The following is a 19,324-nucleotide window of genomic DNA, read 5'->3' as shown; positions in this document are numbered from 1 at the left end:
CTGTTTGATTGGAGAATTTTAATGTTTTTCATTTATCATTGTAAAACCAAGGACAATTTTATAACTTTTTTGTATGTAGTTGTTACATGTAGGGCAATCTGTCTTTAAGTAGGAGTAAATTACTCTTTAAAAAAGAAGAATCCTAGATAGTTTTCCCTTTAAGTCAAGTGTCTTGTTGTTTAAATAAACTTCTTGTTTAAAATGAGCTGTTTTCTTTATTCTGAGGAATGTAAAATTGAAAGTTAAAACTTAGAATAAACATATGTCCATTGCATGTAGCATCAGGGAAAAGGTAAAGACCATTATGCCCCTTTTGTTTTGGTCTTTTTGAGACAGGGTCTTATTGTACAGTTTAGGCTGGCCTTGAGCTCACTTTGTAGCCCAGGCTGGTCTCAAACTCAGTGATCCTCCTGTGATTTTTCTGCCTCATCCTCCCAAGTGCTGGGATTACAGGCATGTGCCACCACCCCCAGCTTGGTTATGCCTTTTTTTTTTTTTTTTTTTTTTTTTTTGAGACAGGGTCTCAGTAGTGCGGGCTGGTCTTAAATTCACTTTATGTTGCCCATCTTGGCCTCAAACACACAGTGATCCCTCTGCCTCAGCCTCCAGAATACTGGGATTATAGGCATCTGCCACCATGCCCAGCATGCTGTTTTTTTGTATGTGGTACTGGGAATTGAACTCATGAGCTTGTGTTTGTCAGGCTGGTGCTATGCCACTGAGCAGAATCTCTGTATCCCATTTCTAAGAGACTATGCAAAACTAAAAATAATGATTATGTAGAATGGCTAGCATTGAAAGTTTCAAGGGGGCTGGGGAGATGGCTCAGTAGAATAAGTGCTTGCCTGCCAAACGCTTATTCCACTGAGCCATCTCACCAGCCCCTTGAGGCTATTTTTGTCTGCACATGCAGTAAGACTATCTGAACCAAAACATTAACAAAAAACAAAAATTTTTTTTTTTTTCCAGAACTGGGGATTGAACTCAGGCCCTTGTGCTTGCCAGGGAAGCGCTTATTCCACTGAGCCATCTCACCAGCCCCTTGAGGCTATTTTTGTCTGCACATGCAGTAAGACTATCTGAACCAAAACATTAACAAAAAACAAAAATTTTTTTTTTTTTCCAGAACTGGGGATTGAACTCAGGCCCTTGTGCTTGCCAGGGAAGCGCTTATTCCACTGAGCCATCTCCCCAGCCCCCTAAAAATGATTTTTTAAAAAAAATTTATTTATTTTATTTATTTTTCTGTGTGTGTGTGTGGCCAGCTCAGCCCACCTGGGGGCGGGGCTGGCTGGCATGTGGTGCTGGGGGATTGAACTGCGGTCCCTGTGTTTTAGCTAAGCTTGTGCTAAGTAGGTGCTTTAGACCACTGAGTCATCTCACCAGCCCAAAAATGAATGTTTAATGTGGTTTTTACTTGTGTTTTTTCTGTAGCCATTATCTGAGACAGGGTAAGAATATTACATGGAGCTTGGAAGAACTTGTAATTTTGCATTTTCTGTTGATATATATAATGTGAGGTTTTTTTGGGGTGGAGGGCTAGTTTTGGGTATTAAACCCAGGGCCACTCTACCACTGAGTTATATCCATGTGCATGAAGGCAAACACTTATAATAGACTGGGGAGGCTGAGACAGAATTGCTTTGAGTTGGCTAACCTGGGCTACATTGTGAGTTCAAGGCCAGCCTAAACTGCATAGTGAGACTATGTCTCAAAAAAAATTGGGAGTTTTAGATTGTTTACTGGTTTGGGATTACAGACATGTGCCACCATACTCTGCTAGGTTTCCCTGATATTTCTGACTTAAGTATGATTTATTGTACAGTCATGTTTGTAATTCATATAATTCAGTACTACAGTGTAGTGTTTATATACTGTTTCTATAGTAAATTAGCTTCTAGAGACCATAGGAATTCAGTACTTTAGCTTTTTAATATGTTGAGTCATAGTAGTATCCACATTTAAAAAAAACAACAGTATAAACCAGGTTGGTGATGCATATCTGTGATCCCAGCACTTGAAAGGCTGAGTCAGGAAGATTACCTTGAAAAGTTTTAATTGAAATTCAAGTGCATGCACACACACACATTTGGTACAGGGCTTCACTGTGCAACTCAGACTGTTTAGTGATCCCCATTATCATCTCTGAGGAGTGTGCCACTGCATCCGGTCTCAAAATTCAAGTCCTGGGCTGGGGAGATAGCTCAGTGTTAAAGTGCCTGCTTGGCAAACCCAAGGTCCCAAGTTCGAGCCCCAGTACCCCAAAAAATTCAAGTTCATTTATTTATTTATTTTAGGGAAGGGTCTATAGGGTGCTCAGGGTCTCACTACTAGATTGGACTCAGTGATCTGCCTGTTTACAGCCTCGTAAGAGCTGGGATTACAGGCATGCACTACTGCACTCAGTCTCAATTGCCTCTCAGTGTGCCCCGGGGGTGGGGCCAGTGCCTTGGAAGGCCTGGGGATGGAATCTCTGGCCCCTGTGCCTGCTTGCAAGTGCTTTCATCTGCTGAGCTATTTGGCTGGCCCCTAAAATTCAGGTCTTTTAAGAGCTGATGAAAGGGATTTTGAATTTTGGGGATTGGGTACCATATTGAGGAGTAACAAATTATCTCTTGCATGCTAGCCAAGTAAATGGCTCTTGTCACTGAGTGACATCACTGGTCCTTGAATTTTTTTTTTTATTTTTATTTTTATTTTTATTTGGTACAGGATCTGTGGGGTCTACAGGGTCTCACTATACAGACTTGTAGTGATTCTCTTTGTTTTCAGTCTTCTCTAAGAGCTGGGATTAGGGGCCTGGGAGATGGCTCAATGGACTAAGTGCTTCCCTGGCAAGCGCAAGGGCCTGAGGTCAATCCCTGGTTCCACCCCCCCCCCCAATAAAAAAAATAAAAAATAAGAGCTGGGATTACAGGTGTGCACTTTGGGGCTTTTTTTTTTTTTTTTTTCTTTTGAGACTGAATCGTATTTTATATTGTACGAACTTCAGGCTGGCCTTGAACTATGTAAGCAGGCAGCAGTTCTGCCTCAGCTTCCAAGTGCTGGGTTTAGAAGTCTGCTCTGTGGGGGCTGGGGAGATGGCTCAGTGGAATAAGCGCTTCCCTGGCAAGCGCAAGGGCCTGAGTTCAATCCCCAGTTCCACCAAAAAAAGAAGTCTGCTCTGTGTGTGTGTGTGTGTGTGTGTGTGTGTGTGTGTGTGTGTGTGTGTTGAGAGTTTTTTATACCAGCCTGCCAAATTTGGAATTCTGCCTCAGCCTCCTGAGTACTAGGTTTATAGCTGTGTATCACTATACTCTGTTGTACTGGGCATTGAATTATGCTAGGCAAGTAGTCTTACACTGAGCTATATTTGCATCTCTTAGCTTTTATTTTTTTATTTTATTTTTTGGCGGAACCAAGGACTGAACTCAGGCCCTAGGCAAGTGCTTATTCTACTGAGCTATCTCCCTGGGCCCTAATACAGGTTCTCTTACTATGTAGTTCAGGCTGGCCTTGAATTCACACTGATCCTCTTCCCTCAGCCTTCCAAATGCTGAGATTGTAGAGGTGTACCACCACGCCAGGCCTTAATGTTGCAGTACTGGGGGGAAGTTTTTTTGTTTTTGTTTTTCCAGAACCAGGGATTAAACTCAAGCCCTTGAGCTTGCCAGGCAAACACTTATTCTACTGAGCTAACTCCCTGGCCCCAGTGTTGCAGTACTGGGGATTGAACTCAGGACCTTGACACTAAACTGTATCCTTAGCCCTTTTTTGTTTCCAGACAGGGTCTTGATTAATTGCCATGACAGACTGGAACTTGAGATCTTTCTGTTTCAACAGAGCTCTTAACACAGAGTGTTGGTATTACAGGAACATGATGGGCTATAGAGTTTCCATCTATCCACCTGGTACTGGAGATTAAACTTTTGGGCCTTTAGGTTGAGCTACATGTCTAGGTTTTTAAATTTTTTTGTTTAGTCAGTCTCACTAAGCTTAAATTGCCCAGGCTGGGTTCAAATTGGCAATCCTTGTTCCTTAGCCTCCCAGCGGACTAAAATTGCAGATGTCTACCACCTTGCCTCACTCAGATTTTTTTTTTTTTTGTTTTTGTTTTGGCGGAACCGGGGATTGAACTCAGGCCCTTGCGCTTGCCAGGGAAGTGCTTACTCCACTGAGCCATCTCCCCGGCCCTAGTTTTTTTTAAATTTAAGTTTATTTTATTGAGAAACATCAATGAGTCAGATTTTTTATTTATTTTATTTATTTTTTGGAGATATACTCTGACTACATAGCTCAGACTGGCCTTGAACTCCCTATCCCAGGATAGCCTTTTAGTTCAAGGTCCCCTGCTTCAGCCTTTCGGAGCCCTGGGATTACAGATTTGTGTCTCCATTCCCAGCTGCTTTCTTTTTTCAGTTTAGACATTTTAGCTCAGGCATGCTTTGTGCAAGCTGTTTTGAGACTAAAAAGGTATTAGCAACTTTTCAAACATTTTGCTGGTGTGTGGCTCATGCTTGTAATCCCAGCACTCTGCTGAGACTGGAGGATTGCTGTGAGTTTGGGGCCAGCCTGAGCTATATAAGCGAGTTCAAGACCAGCCTATAGTACATAGTTAGACCATATCTCAATATGGCTTTCTTAGTTGGCCCTTTTTATTGCTCGTATGTTCATGGGAATTTGATGATAGTATTGCATTGTGCCTAAAGGGGTTAAAGGAGTGAAACCATTCTGGAGAAGTGGAAAACTCAGGAGATTGTTCTCTGGGGAGGCCACTCAGACTGTGAAGGTGGCTTGCTGCAAAGTTTTCCCAAGGTCTGTGTGGGGACGCTGGTGTTTTGGAGAGGACTGCTGCACCGCTGAGTGTTATTTTCTTTAGGATGCTGCTGCTTTTAAATCTGACCAACTAATTCTATATCATGATTTTGTGTGAGAATCCCCTGGCAAGCTTTAAAAAATACCAATGCCTCAGCTTACCCCCATAAAATGTATTTTCAGGCAAGCGCTTATTCTACTGAGCCATCTCCCTGGCCCCCATAAAATGTATTTTCAAAGCAAGGAATTGAGAAGCGTCTCTTGCCACGGAAGGGTTAAGCACTTTACAGGAAATAAGTGAGATAGTGCATGTTTTAGGGCCCAGTGTGTTGGAGACACTTCCTAGACCTTGTTTGGGTCCAAGAAGCCAATATTTATAATCCCAAAGTTACGTTATTGGAATCCCATCAAGTTGATTCCAATCTACCACTTACAATGGAACCCACTGGGAAAATAAAGACACTAAATTACATTTTCAATCATCGGGGAGTCAAGGGGCTCTAAGTCCAGCCACGAAGATGACTTTCTGGAACCAAGAGAGCAACCCAGGGCCTCACCCTGTTTTTATTCAGTGGGGGAGTGGCTTGAGGAGAATTGACTGAGAATTGTGGGAAATAGGTGATCATTGTGAGCTGAGCTAGGTGGGTGGCCTATATTTACCTAAGGCCAATTGATAAACAGAAGTCCTAGCCAGCTCTGTACATAGGAAATAGGGTCAGGCTCAGTCAAAATGGAGACAGTCACTCTTCTTTCAAGGAGAGCTGCTCAGGTGGTCCTCCACACCAGTGTAATGTTTGCAATATAAGTTGCCTTTAGTGTGAAACAGGGCTCTGGAGCAAGATTCAAAACCTTTAAGTGTGTAATGGTCTAATTAGCTTGCATTCCATGTGGACAAGAACACAAGGGTCCGGTCGAAGGGTTTTGTGTTCACTTCAAACACTGGATAAGATAATTGTCTCACTAATTTTTCTTTTTGTCTCCTTGGAGACAGGGTCTTGCTATGCAGTTTTGGCTGGTCTTGAACTCACAACAATCTTCCTACTTCAGCCTCCCAAGTGCTGGGATTACAGATAGTGCATTGCCACACCTATCACTAGTTTCTTTTTTCTTTTTTTTTTTTAAGTATTTGGTTGTTGCAGGGTCTCACTGTGCAGCCTGGTACTCGAGGTGATCCTCCTGCTTTCAGGCCCCACCCCACCCCATGCTGGAATTACAGGCCTGGGCTACTGTGCCCAGACTCCCTGTCTCAGCCTCCCCTGGGGGTGGGGCTGGCGTGGCACAGGCATGGGATACAGCTGTAAATGAACTGCGGTCCTTGGGCTTGCCTAAGCAGGCGCCTTAGTCTGCTGAGCTATCTTGCCGGCCCTTGCTAGGTTTTATAAGAACACTGAATTAAGCCCTAGAGAGTCTTTATTTATTATTTATTTTTGTTGTTTTGAGACAGGGTTTCACCATGCAGTTCAGCTATCCTTAAACTCACTTTATAGCCCAGGCTGGCCTTGAACTTGTGATCCTGTCTGGACCTTCTGAGTGCTGGGATTACAGGTTGTGCCACCATTCCCTGTGGCAGTCTTTAAAGAAAAACATCAGAATTTAATTCTCCAGTACCCTAAAAACCAATAGACCTTTCCACAGGATGTTCTCACACTGACTAGGTGAAGATTTGATGGTCAGTGTTGGATCTAGTAGGAAATGCACATGTGTAGCTGTGAGACTTTTGTCTTAATAATGGCTGACTAACCAAAAGAGTTCCTTGGGGTGAGACATAATTAGACCAGCATATAAACAAGTTGAAATTTAATCTGTTATTTGGAATGTAGAGTTGTTATTTTCCGATAAGCAGTGACATGTGACTATATGAGGTCATTGAGGCTTTTGTGAAACCTTGAAAGTCTTAAGAATTGGGCTGGGGATAGAGCTCAGTGTCACAGTGCCTGCCTGGCAAGCACAAGGTCCTGATTTCAATTCCTGGTAGCAAAAGGAACAGTAGCTGGATGTGGTGGCACACCTGTAAACACAGCCCTCAGAATTGAGGCACGACGGTCCCTGAGTTTCTATATAATTCATGTTTTAATAGTATATATGGTTTACTTGGATACAAGTTACAAAATTTTGAATGTTGAGGGACTTGTATTTTTTTTTCCTGGCATATCCTTATAAATTATAATATACACTAATCTGTATTTTATTTACCAGGGACTGAATGTAGGACCTTTTTCCCCACTTGACTACGTCATCAGCCCTTTGGTTTTCTTATTGTGAGTCATTTTCACCAAATTGCCCAAGCTGGCTTGGAACTTGCAATCTTCCTGCCTGCATCACAGACTTGTGCCAGTTTGTGTGGCTTAGTCATTTTAGCAATTATTTTCCTACTGTGGTGAATGTAATCATTATGTACTACAAAAGTATATAAAGATTTTTAAGTATATATTCATAAAGAAAAAAATGATTTTCCTAGAGGAAGTTAAATCTGTGTCTAAGGAGAGATGAAGTTTTTGGTGCTTTGGGTTAAGCCCAGAGCTTTTACACTGAGGTACATTCTCAGCCCATTTTATATTTTGAAATAGGATTTTGCTAAATTGCCCAGGCTGTGCCTAAACTTGTGATCCTTCTGAGTGCTGGCATATAGGAATGTGCCACTGTGCCCAGCTAATTAGGGTACTTTTGTGTGTACCATGGTGCCTCAGTTTACACAGTCAATTCTCTTTGATTCTGGTTACAAACCAAACTGAATGAGAACTGAGTCAAATTTTCCCATAAGGTCAACACTGAACTTAACCATTGAATTTGATTTGGTTTTCATCTAACTCAGTTTACAGTGTGAATCATGGAAAAAAGCAAGTTTGTGAGATGTGTTTATGATTAGTAGGCCAAACTAATAAAGGAATTGAGAATTTTTCTAATTTGAGTAAATTGTTCATTACATTTTTTTTTTTAGAACTGGGGATTGGGCCGGGGAGATGGCTTAGTGGAATAAGCGCTTCCCTGGCAACTGCAAGGGCCTGAGTTCAATCCCTGGTTCCACAAAAAAAAAAAAAAAAAGGCAGTATGTATTAGAACTGGAGATTGAACTCAGGCCCTTGTGCTTGCTGGGAAAGCACTTATTCCACTGAGCCATCTCCCCAGCCCTTCATTACATTCTTGAGTAAAGTTCTCTACATATCTAGCACAAATTTAAAAACCAACAAGAATCATGTCCAGGGCTGGGGAGATGGCTTAGTGTAATAAACACTTCCCTGGCAAGTATGAGGGCCTGAGTTCAATCCCTGGTTCTGGGGGAAAAAAAAAAAATCATGTCCATACTAAAGAAAAATCATGGCTCTTAAAAACAGCCCACCCTATACTGTGGAGTGTTTTTTCCCCCTTTCATTTTATTTGGCCAAATTTGCTCTGCAGAGCCTATTTTTCCTTTACCCTTCTGTTTTTCTTTTTCCTACCTTTAATAAATGTGAAATTTCCTTTTTAAAAAAAAAAAAAATCTGAGGGGGCCGGGAGATAGCTCAGTAGAATAAGCACTTCCCTGGCAAGCTCAAGGGCCTGAGTTCAATCCTTGGTTCCGCAAAAAAAAAAAAAAAAATCTGAAATTGAACTCAGGACCTTGAGCTTGCCAAAGAAGGTGCTGTGCTGCTGAGCTTTATCTCTGGTTCCAACTTTTCCATTGTTAAGACAGTACTCAACCACTAAGAATATATGCAGTGTATTATTTGTTTTTTTTTAAAAAACATTTATTTATTATTTGTGTGTGTGTGTGTGTGTGGCCAGCTCAGCCCACCAGGGGGCAGGGCCGGCTGGCATGTGGTGCTGGGGGATCGAACCGCAGTCTCTGTGCTTTGCCAAGCTTATTCCAAGTAGGTGCTTTAGACCACTGAGCCATCTCACCAGCCCAAAATGGAATAATGCTTTTTTTTTTTTTGCAGTGTATTATTTTTTGAAAAAAAAAATATATATATATATATATAATAGCTGCAGTATTTAAACATATAAAAGCTAAGGACATTTTGTCTTTTGAAGCACTCCAAACTACAGATTCACAAATAATAAATAAAGCAGTAAAGTATTTGCATATATGAAAAAAAAAAAAGACAGTACTCAAGAGGTGAGACAGGAGGATTTCTTTTTTTTTTAATTTTATTTATTTGTGTGTGTGTGTGTGTGTGTGTGTGTGTGGCCAGCTCAGTCCACCAGGGGGCGGGGCTGGCTGGCATGTGGTGCTGGGGGATTGAACCGCGATCCCTGTGCTCTGCTGAGCTTGTTCTAAGTAGGTGCTGTAGACCACTGAGCCATCTCACCAGCCCCATGTGCAGTTGCCTTGTTCGTTTTTGGTCTTTTTTTATTTTACCGTATTTTTTTGGTTGAACTGTTTTTTAGGGGAGGTTTATGTTTTGTTTTTGGTGCCAAGGACCGAACCCAGGGCTTCCAGCTTGCTAGGCAAGCATTCTACCACTGAGCCAAATCCCCAGCCCCTAGACAGGAGGATTTCTAAGGAGTTCCAGACCAGCGTGGGCTACATAGGGAGACTGTATCAACAAATAAACCAGGTCCAGGGAGATGGCTCAGTAGAACAAGTGCTTCCCTGGCAAACAAAAGGGTCTGAGTTCAATCCCTGGTTCCTCAAAAAGACAAAACAAAACATGCATCCATCCATACACACACAAATAGATGGGAGACCTGAAATGAGCCTCCCGGAGGGCTAGGATTACAGATCTGTGCTCAATTCCAGCCTGGTACTGTTTCACTCTTACAGTACAGGTTCTCATCTCAAGCTAGAAATGAAAATTACCTGCTTTAAAATGGGTCCATGACTAGAGCCAAGCCTCAAAAGGCTTGATTCAGTGGATCTCAGGTGAGATCTGGCACTCATTTGTAATCCTGAAAACCTTAGTTGGGTTTGGTGGCACATGCTGGTAATCCCAGGATTTGGGAGGCTGGGAGGAGGAAGATGATGTCCTGAGTTGGAGGCCAGCCAGAACTACATAGTGAAAATGTAACAAAATTAAAAAACAAAACAAAATTTTATGGGGATTCTAATATACAGCTAAGGTAGGCAATAGTTTAGAAGTACAACATTCTTAAAAGTGCTTAATGAAACAGGCTGGTCTGGAACTTAGAATATTCAAGCTTTAGCCACTCAGAGTGCTGGGATCTCAGGCATTTGATATCAGCCTTGGCCAGAAGATAAATTTTCTGACTTATAGTCTAGTGCTATATTGCTGCGCCCAACTCTCTTCTAGGAGACTACAAGGAAATAAGGCAAATTGAGTACAAATAGTTTAATAAAGAGACCCTATGAATTAAATGCAAATCCCTCATTTAACATATAAAAAGCTATGTAAAGAGCTGGGCATATATATGCTCAGTGGCATACAATCTGCCTAGCAAGCACAAGGCCCTGAGTTCAATTACCAGTACCCAAAAAGAAATAAAGTATGTGATTATTTTCCAAATATGTTTGATAATAAGAATATCACTTTAGGGCCGGGGAGATGGCTCAATGGAATAAGTGCTTCCCTGGCAAGCACAAGGGCCTGAGTTCAATCCCCGGTTCCACCAAAAAAAAAAAAAAAAAAAAATCACTTTAGTGACTTACAAGTTGGGCCAAATGGTTTACTTCCTTCATTAAGTTCTTAAAATAGTATGGAGTTTAGCATGGTGGCGCAAACATACAATCTCAACTCCAGGAGGTTGGGGGCCTGCCCATTAGCTCAGTTGTTTAAGTGACTGCTTAAACAAAGCAGTCAGGCTCAGGATGCCGTGGTTTGATCCCCAGATCCTCAAGCCTTACGAGACCTGCCCTGAAGGCATCCTGAGCCCACCAAAAAACAAAACAAAACAACAACAACAACAAAAACGCACTTCAACTCCTGGAGGTTGAGGCAAAAGAGTGGAAAATTTCTCTAGCTTAGACTGAAAAATTAAAAAGTAGCTGGGATGTAGCTCAGTGACAGGGCCCTAAGTTTAATACTCAGGAATGAAACAACTACGGAGAGCAGATACCATTTTAACATTATTTTACAAATGGGGAAACTAGTGCTCAGAACAGGTAATAGTTGAGATTTAAAAACTACATTTCAGACTGGGCCTGCTGGTGCATCTCTGTAATCTCAGACTCTCAAAAACAATAACAAGAAGCAAAAAAACCAAACCCTTAAGATTTCTCCCAGGAGAGCCCAAACTAGCAAGCACCATACTGTACTATGACCTAGTAATTACATGATTTCTGAGGAGGAATACTTGGAGATTAGTGTACTTTTTTGTTTTTGTTGTTAGTGTTACTTTGTTTTAAGGCTTGGGAAATTTTGGTTCATTCTTTTAAGAAGAGCAAGACTAGGAGTCAGGGAGATGGCTCAGTAGAATAAGTTCTTTCCTGGCAAGCGCAAGGGCCTGAGTTTAATCCCCGGCTCCACAAAAAAAAAAAAAAAAAAAAAGGATCGGAAGACTAACTCAAACAATTGGAGTGCTTCGTGCCCTTGTGGTAGATGCATAAATACAAGATTATGCCTCATAATAAACCTGTCTCTGCTTGCCATGAAAGCCTAGGGTAGTTAATCAAGACTGTTGATAATACAAACTTCCAGCAGTCTTGTAGGAGGCCCTGCAAGGAGGAATGTAGTTCTGTTTTTATGGAGATACTGAGACTCAGAAGACATCTGCCCGGAGGCAAAAATGCAGAACCGTGAAGGGATTATCCATCAACTGCCTGAACTTCTTTATCTGAGACTTTCCTATTAAGATCTTGTAAACAGTCATTCCTGAGACCTCAAGTGTGTCTGCATTTGTTGCAGGGATAGATTTACTCAGACAGGTGGAAGAGTTATGACTTAAGAGTTATTAACAGCTGCAGAGGCCTAGGCTGCTGGGATAGTCTTGGTAGGAGGGAATGAGACCAGTCCTGTTGCTGGGCATTAACCAGCTTTAGAACAGGCCCCTGAATCTGAACTGCTGTAATTTTGGTTCAACTCAGGAACTACCTATTAGAGTTTATTCCATTTGTTTAAAATCGTTTTGCTGTACTTTTTTTGCTGACTCAGTGCTAGTGCTTTGAGACTGGTTACACTTTTAAATGGGTTACACAGGAGGTATTCCAGTTTTTAAAAAAATGTATTTAGTACAGGGTCTTCGGGGTCTCACTACACAGATAGGACTTGTAGTGGTCCTTCCTGTTTTTCAGCCTCCCAAACTCTGGGATTACAGGGGCATGCCACCACACCCAGTCTCAATCACTCAGCGCACTCTGGGGTCTGGGCCAGCATGACACAGCAGGCCGGGGCCAACACAACACAGAAGGCCCAGAATCAAACCCCTGGCCTATGTGTCTGCCTAAGCAGGTGCTTTAATCCACTGGGCTATCTGGCCGGCCCTTATTTTTCTTTTTGAGACATGGTTTTACTTTATAGTGAAAATGGCTTTGAACTCACTGTATAGCCCAGGCTGGCCTTGAATTCTCAACGATCCTCCTGATTCAGCCTCCTGAATGCTGGGATTACAGACAGGCCTAGATAGTCCATTTGTATGTATGTTGAGAGAGGATCACATTTTGTACATTTTGCCTTCAATTTGTGGCAGTCCTGCTTCAGCCTCCCAAGTGCTGGGATTACAGGCATGTGCTACCATGGCTGGTCTTCAGTTTTAAAAATGTCAACTCATAGCCTTAAATTTTTATCCCTTAAGGTGAATGACCTTACTATCCACCTAAAAGTAAGGTTAGTGCAGTGGTGTACACCTGTAATCCTGGCATTCTGGCAGGTGGAGGCCAAAGATTACAAATCGAGCCCAGGGATCTAGGTAGGCTGTCTCAAAACAAAATATATATAGCTTGGGACGTACCTCAATGAGAAAGCCTTGAGTTAAAAAAAATAAAAATAAGTGTGAATGATAACAATGGAAAAATCTGTCCATGGTTTGCAAATTTTAACTCCCCCAGAACGAGCTTTTCGAAAACGTCGTCAAGTAACTTTTAAGTGACAGCACAGCTTGCACATCTTGTACGGATCTCTGGGCAGGTTCTCCTGTTGTCCAATCATCACTGAGATTTTGGAGGTGGGGGAGGGGAGAAGGTCCCTAGACCGTCCCTGTCCAGGAAGGGGGCGGGTTTAGATCTTGCTGGGGGCCTCCACAGCTTGTCTGGACGCCACACAGTTCTTGGCACTTCGCTTAGCCAATAGGAACCTAAAGGTCTATTTGAATCGGCCAATGCTGGCGGGATGAGGGCGGGGCTCGTGAGCTCTATAAAAGTGGCTGCCGGCCAGACAGGCGGTTGGGGGAGGTTTCTGTCGCTGTGGCTTGTCCTGTGTCAGGAGCTAACCCTGCACGACTCGGGTCTGACCGCTTCATCGTTCTGCTCCTGTGCCAGCCTACCTCGCTTCTCGGCGCCATGACCACCACTACCACTTTCAAGGGTGTCGACCCCAACAGCAGGAATAGCTCCCGGTGAGGCGACGGGGCGCCTCCACAGGCGCGGCGGGCCTAGGGGCCGGAGGGCGGTCGCCTGCGGTCCGGGAGCAGGTCGCTGGTGGCAAAGCGTCCGGTGCGCCGCACTCGCGCCCAGACGCCGGCGGGGCTCCGCCGCGGGGCTGCGGCTGCTTTGTGCCTCTTGGCGAGCCGGGCGCCACGGCCCCGCCCGGGTCCTGCTGCTCTCCATTCATTGCTGCCGCGGAACGGGCGCGGGGCGCCCGGGGCTGACCACCCCTCGCAGAAGGGCGGGTGCCCGTCCATGGGAACTCGGGGGAAGGTTTGCCCTGCTTTCCGCGGCGAGGCTGGCCCAACCCTCAGGTGGTGGTCTTGACCCTCCAGGTGCCCACGAGTCCGCTTGGGCGTCGCGATCAGGTCCATTGTCCCACCCCCGCACCACGCGCTCCTGCCTCTGCCCCGGGCATGTACAGGCCCCAGGTTTGGGCGCAGCGATCAGATCCCGCGACCGGTTCTGCCGGGTCAATCAGGGTTCGACCCCCCGGTCCTCTTCATTCCTCCCTTCGGCCCGCCCGGCAGGTGCATGTGTGACTGGGCGGGGCTGGGCATCGCGACCCTTCACTCCGGGTTAGGACGCAAACCGTCCCTCCTCTCCTCGAAGTGCCTCCCTCTTCTAACAAAGGAGAAACAGACCCCGTCTCCTCCCCCTCCCGTGCCCACCTCCGAGCGCGAGGGGGAACGAGCCAGCTGGAATGGGGTTTTTGAGCTTAAACCTTCGGACCTCGGTCTGTGCACCCCACCTTATTCGCATTCCCCTTTGACGTGTGCCAAGTAAGTTCATTCCTGGCCCTCGGTGCCTTGCAAGAGGTCGTTTCCAGTTCTTGGGCGGTGCCGGAGACATCCATTGTCTCTTCAGTAGTATCTGCACCTGGGAAGCTGGGCCCTTTCTTGCCTCCTATCACACTGCATTTTGGGGAGAGAGAGCACTGAGCCGGGTATTTGAACCTGGACCCGTTTCCAAGCCCTTGAATAACTTGGTGGAAGGGCCTGGATTCTGTGAAAGGTGTACACATTGTCTCAGCTAATTGTACACTCTTCTGTGAAGTGCATTGTACACTCTCTGGAGTCTTCCTCAAGGCTTGGAAAAAGCTCAGATTCTACTTTTTCTGGGCATCTATGCCCTATTGATCACGACTTGCAGTCATGTGTGGCCAGCCTTGGGGTCCTGGCCAAGTGACACAAAGGGAGCCATTTTGTGGGGCCAAGAATACAGACATGAAGCACCAGTAGCTATCTCACAGGGGTTAGAGAACTTGAGAGCAAAAAACAGCTCAGCCAAGGAGGCCTAGGAGGAAGTTCTGGTGCCATTACCTTTCAACTAACTCCTTTCACTTTAGCAGTGTAGAAAAGAATGACTAAGATCGAAAACACTAAGGTTACTGGGAGGGTGGGGAACTTGTACAGAACCCAAGAAAATACTAGTCACTCCCTCTTCTGCTGTCATCCTTCCTATGAGATACTGTTTTTAGAGGACACAGGGATGAACTGAGTCGTGGTGCTCCATTTTGTGTCCACTTTCTTTTGGTCAGACTTCAGTGGGATGCCAAGGTGGGCTGGGACTTTAGCCTTTGATGTTGTTGAGTTTGGTGCTTTGTGAAGAATTCAATAACCAGGTCAAATAAATCTGGCTTGTTTTTTCATATGTATTTGAGATGGGAAACAAATACTTTTTGGTTCTGCAAGATAAATGCTTTAGTTCACACTTGCCATTAGTTTGTTTCCAGTATGGTGTGATCTTTGTACTGTGGCATTGTCATTTTCTTCTCAGCTTTCCTTCTGTAAGCTTCCCCAATTTGCCTAAACTTCTTTTCTTCAGTAACATTCTTCTGGCCCTCACCTCATTATCAATTCAGTGTGCTAGGGAGTGATCTTTGAGAGGGTTGAATGGAAACAGATTTAAATAAAAGAAAAAAGGAGTAAATTAAAACAAAAATTTTTCCCTACAATACAGGGGCATGTTTTTGTTGAGTCTTCAATAAGTAATCTTGGTTTTGTTACTGTTTGTGGTTGAGAAAAAACAGTAAAGAATGAGATTGAAATACTTTCTGTCTTGTGATCAAGTCCTTTGTTTGGGGATGTCTCGATATTACAAATGGTCTCTACAACACTGACGTCATCGGAGTAGGTGCTACCTGCTGTTGCAGGAGCAGCGTGGTCGTGCAGAAGTTGGCTTGGGCAGGGCTTTACTTGGTTGAAGTTGGTGTTTGGGTACCGATGTTTGTCTGTCTGTCTGTCCCTTTCTCTTTCCCTTCCCTTTTTTTCCTTCTTTCCTTCCCTCCCTCCTTTCCTCCTGTCTTTCTCCTCCCTCCCTTTTTCCTTTTTTTCCCCTCCCTCCCTTCCTTCCCTTCTTTCTTTTCTTCCTGCGAAAACAATGCATGAGGTTTGTTTCTTTTTCTTTTCTTTTTTTGGTGGAACCAGGGATTGAACTCAGGCCCTTGCACTTGCCAGGGAAGCACTTATTCCACTGAGCCATCTCCCTGGCCCCTGAGGTTTTAATTATGCTCAGTAAAGACAATCATTCTGATCTCCAAAGAATGAATGGCCTCAGTTGATTTTGGTTCTGTTATTCCAGGTGCTTTGTTGATTTAAGGTACAAATGATAAACTAATCCCTTCAGATTTAAACAATTCCATTAAATCTAAAATTATCTTTTTTTAATTTATTTATTTATTTGTTTGTTTGTTTATTGTGTGTGTGTGTGTGGCCAGTTCAGCCCACCAGGGGGCGGGGCGGGCTGGCATGTGGTGCTGGGGATTGAACCGCAGTCCCTGTGCTTTTGCTTAGCTTAGCTTGTTCTAAGTAGGTGCTTTAGACCACTGAGCCATCTCACCAGCCCCTCTAAAATTATCTTGATAAACATATGCCTGAACAATTTGTCTTAATTTGTACAGTGAATTTAAGTATTTAATATCAAGATTTTTAAAAAGTGGAGCTTCAAATGTTTCACATGTTATAAAGGACTGCATTGGGATTTTGAGGGTAGTTAATGAAATTTAATAATTTTTTTTTTTGCTGTGTTAGGAATTGAGTCCAGGGCTTATCTCACTAAACTGTATCCCCAGCTCTTTTTTCCCCCAGCTCTTTTTTTTTTTTTTTTTTTTTTTGTGGTACTGGGAATTGAACTCAGGTCCTTGTGCTTGCCAGGCAAGTGCTTATTCTACTGAGCCACCTCCCTGGCCCTCCCCCAGCTCTTTTTATTTATTTGGTACTGGGAATTGAACTCAGGACCTTGGGCTTGCCAGGCAGGTGCTGTGCGGCTGAGCTGTATACCCTGGCCCCATTTTTTAAATTTTAAGACAGGGTCTCCCTAAATTACTAAATTGCCCAGGGCTGTCCAGGTGTGTTGTCACATGCCTGTAAGGCCAGCACTCTGGGGAGGCTGAGGCAGGAGGATCACTACAAATTTGAGGCCTGCTTGGGCTCAAAGTGAGTTCAAGGCTATATTGAACTGCATAATGAAACTCTCAAAAAGACAAAAAAAGAAAGAAAGAAAGAAAGAAAGAAAGAAAGAAAGAAAGAAAGAAAGAAAGAAAAATTGCCCATGCTGGGCAATTCAAACTTGAGATCCTCTTGCCTCAGCCTCCCCAGACTGCTGGCCTTACAGGCTGTACCACCATGCCCCATTATGCAGATAACATAGTTAAAGGGGAAAAGGGGCATTGTGTGGTTATTCCATTGAAGCACCTGGCCACGTGTGTGTGTGTGTGTGTGTGTGTGTGTGTGTGTGTGTGCCAGGTGCTGAGGATCTGGGTTCAAGTTCTATTCACTAGCAAATGCAGGGTGCTCTTTTAGAGCTTCTTAGAGCCTGAGTCTTCCTGACATGAGTTTTTTTGAACTGCTCCAAGCAGAGTTCAGCAAAATATAACTTCTGGGCCAGATTCAGTCTTAACTGTTTTTGGAGAGTTCCTGAACTGTGAATGATTTTTCACATTGATAAATGATGGAGGAAAATACTTTCCTGTCTTATGAAAATTGCATGAAAATAAAATTCAGTGTCCATGCTCAGCTGAGGTGTCAAATTTTATTGGCCACAGGCACACTCATCTTCCTGTTACCTATGGCTGCCTTTGTATGCATATGGCAGTCAGTTCAGGAAGCCCTCATCCCCAGAGCCAGAAATCTTCACCATCTGGCCCTTGATGAGTTGGCAGCTCCCCAGGGGGGAGTGTCTTGCCCTGTGCTCCCTGTAGGCGGGGCAGTTACACTCCAGCTCTGAGAGCTGCTGGGGGAGTTGGCTGGTCAGGGAGTGGGGAGAGCAGGTGGAAACTGGCCAGGAAAGGCTCCCAGTGGGAGAAGCCTGGGCACAGTACAGAAAGTGGCTGGCCTGGACTGGTGGGCAGGGTGGTTGGAGATGCCCTGGTCTGAGAAGAGACTGTATTCCTGGAGGGCAGAGTTTGTGTGGTTTTCAGTGTCTGCTCTCCCAACCCCCTGGGGTGTGCTGGGCTATGGACCTTGGCACAGAAAGGGTGGGACAGGGCAGGGGCCACCACTAAAGGCAAGAATGGGCAATGCGAGAGTCTGGTGAGGTGAGGGCCATTGTTGGGAGCTGATACCTGGGTGCCCGGCTGTATGCCCTGGGGAGCTGGAGAGCCACGATTTCTGTCTGGGGATCCAGAAAAGATATAGGTGGGGCAGGGGCACAAAGGATATCATGAGGGCTGGGAGATAGCTCAGTAGAATAAGTGCTTGCCTGGCAAGCGCAGGGTCTTGAGTTCAATCCCCCCGTACTGAAAAAACAAAACAAAACAAAACAAAAAACAAAGGATATCATGAAAAGAAACATTGATAGCAATTTCTGGAACTCAGAAACGGTTTTTAAAAGAATTTTAGAGAAATAATACAGAAAAATACAGCATATAAAGAAGACAAAGGGAGTTGTGTGGTGGTAGATGGTGTAATCCAAGCTATTGCAGAGGCTAAAGCAGGAGGATCCCAAGTTCAAGGCCAGACTGGGGCAAGTTAGTGACATTTTATCTCAAAATGAAGAAATAAAAAGGGTTAGGGATGGGTGCATAGCCCAGTACTTCCTGGGTTCAGCCTGCAGTATTAACCTCCCCCACCAAAAAGCCATTCATTAAAATTCACTTGAAATCCCAGTTGGTGAGAAGGAACCCTGGATAGGTAGCCTTGTGGTGACATTTATTTGCTTATAATAATAGCTAATATAGGGGCCAGGGAGATGGCACTTAGGCGAATATCCTCAGATTCATTTTTTAACTGACAAAATCAAAGGAAACTACTTATTTTGCTAAAAAGGAAGAGCCTGGTGAGATGATGTACACCTATCATCCCACGACTCTGGAGGCCAAGGCAGGAAGACTTCGTGGCCAGCCTAAGGTACTACATAATGAGGCCTCGTCTCAAATTAAAAAAAGAAAAAGAAAGCTAGCTAAAAAAAAAAAAAAAAAAAAGCAGTACCATTGGGGGCTGGGAAGATAGCTCAGTAGAATAAGCACTTGCCTGGTAAGTGCAGGGTCCTGAGTTCAGTCCCTGGTACCACAAAAAAAACCCCTAGCTCCAAGAAAGTGGAGGGTCCTCATCACCTGAATCACCATAACAGTGGAGGAGGAGACACAACGAGCCAGTGGAGCTTCAGGCCTGTTTCCTCCTTTCCTGGATCAGAACTCACCCTGCCTTTATGGAGGAAGTGAAACTAAACTTTGACCACCTGCTGATGGTGTGTGTGTCTTCTGTTTATTTGGGTTGAGCAGAAGTGGGAATGTTCGTTTGTGCCAGAGGTTTTTTTCTTATTTCTTTTTTTTTTTTTTTGTGGTACCAGGGATTGAACTCAAGATCTTGCTCTTACCAGGTGCTTATGTGCCTGAGCTATATCCCAGGCCCTTTCCTTCCTTCTTTCTTTTTTGTGGTACTGGGGATTGAACTCTGGACCTTGCGCTTGCCAGGCAATCACTTATTCTACTGAGCTGTCTCCCCAGCCCTCCTTTCCTTATTTCTAAAGGAAAAAAATTAACTTTCAAAGTTCATTTTTTTTTATATTTATTTATTTTTATTTATTACATTTATTTATTGTGTGTGTGTGTGGCCAGCTCAGCCCACCAGGGGG

At 44.1% G+C, this 19,324-nt stretch overlaps 1 protein-coding gene across 1 annotated transcript in view; it reads left to right on the top strand.

The window, feature by feature from the left end:
- Nucleotides 1–13,056: 13,056 nt before the first annotated feature.
- The window catches only part of Jpt1 (Jupiter microtubule associated homolog 1), a 23,173-nt gene continuing 16,905 nt past the window's right edge, over nucleotides 13,057–19,324 (top strand). The window contains exon 1 of the mRNA XM_004630089.3: nucleotides 13,057–13,221. Within this exon, the coding sequence (XP_004630146.1) occupies nucleotides 13,166–13,221 (56 nt within the window). The 5' untranslated portion in view covers nucleotides 13,057–13,165. The remainder of the gene's footprint in view (nucleotides 13,222–19,324) is intronic.

Source organism: Octodon degus, unplaced genomic scaffold (genome assembly GCF_000260255.1).
Source record: "Octodon degus isolate 3935 unplaced genomic scaffold, OctDeg1.0 scaffold00033, whole genome shotgun sequence".
In the NCBI taxonomy this organism is placed as follows: Eukaryota; Metazoa; Chordata; class Mammalia; order Rodentia; family Octodontidae; genus Octodon; species Octodon degus.
Note: the sequence above shows the minus strand (reverse complement) of the source record. Positions and strands in the feature narration are given on the sequence as shown.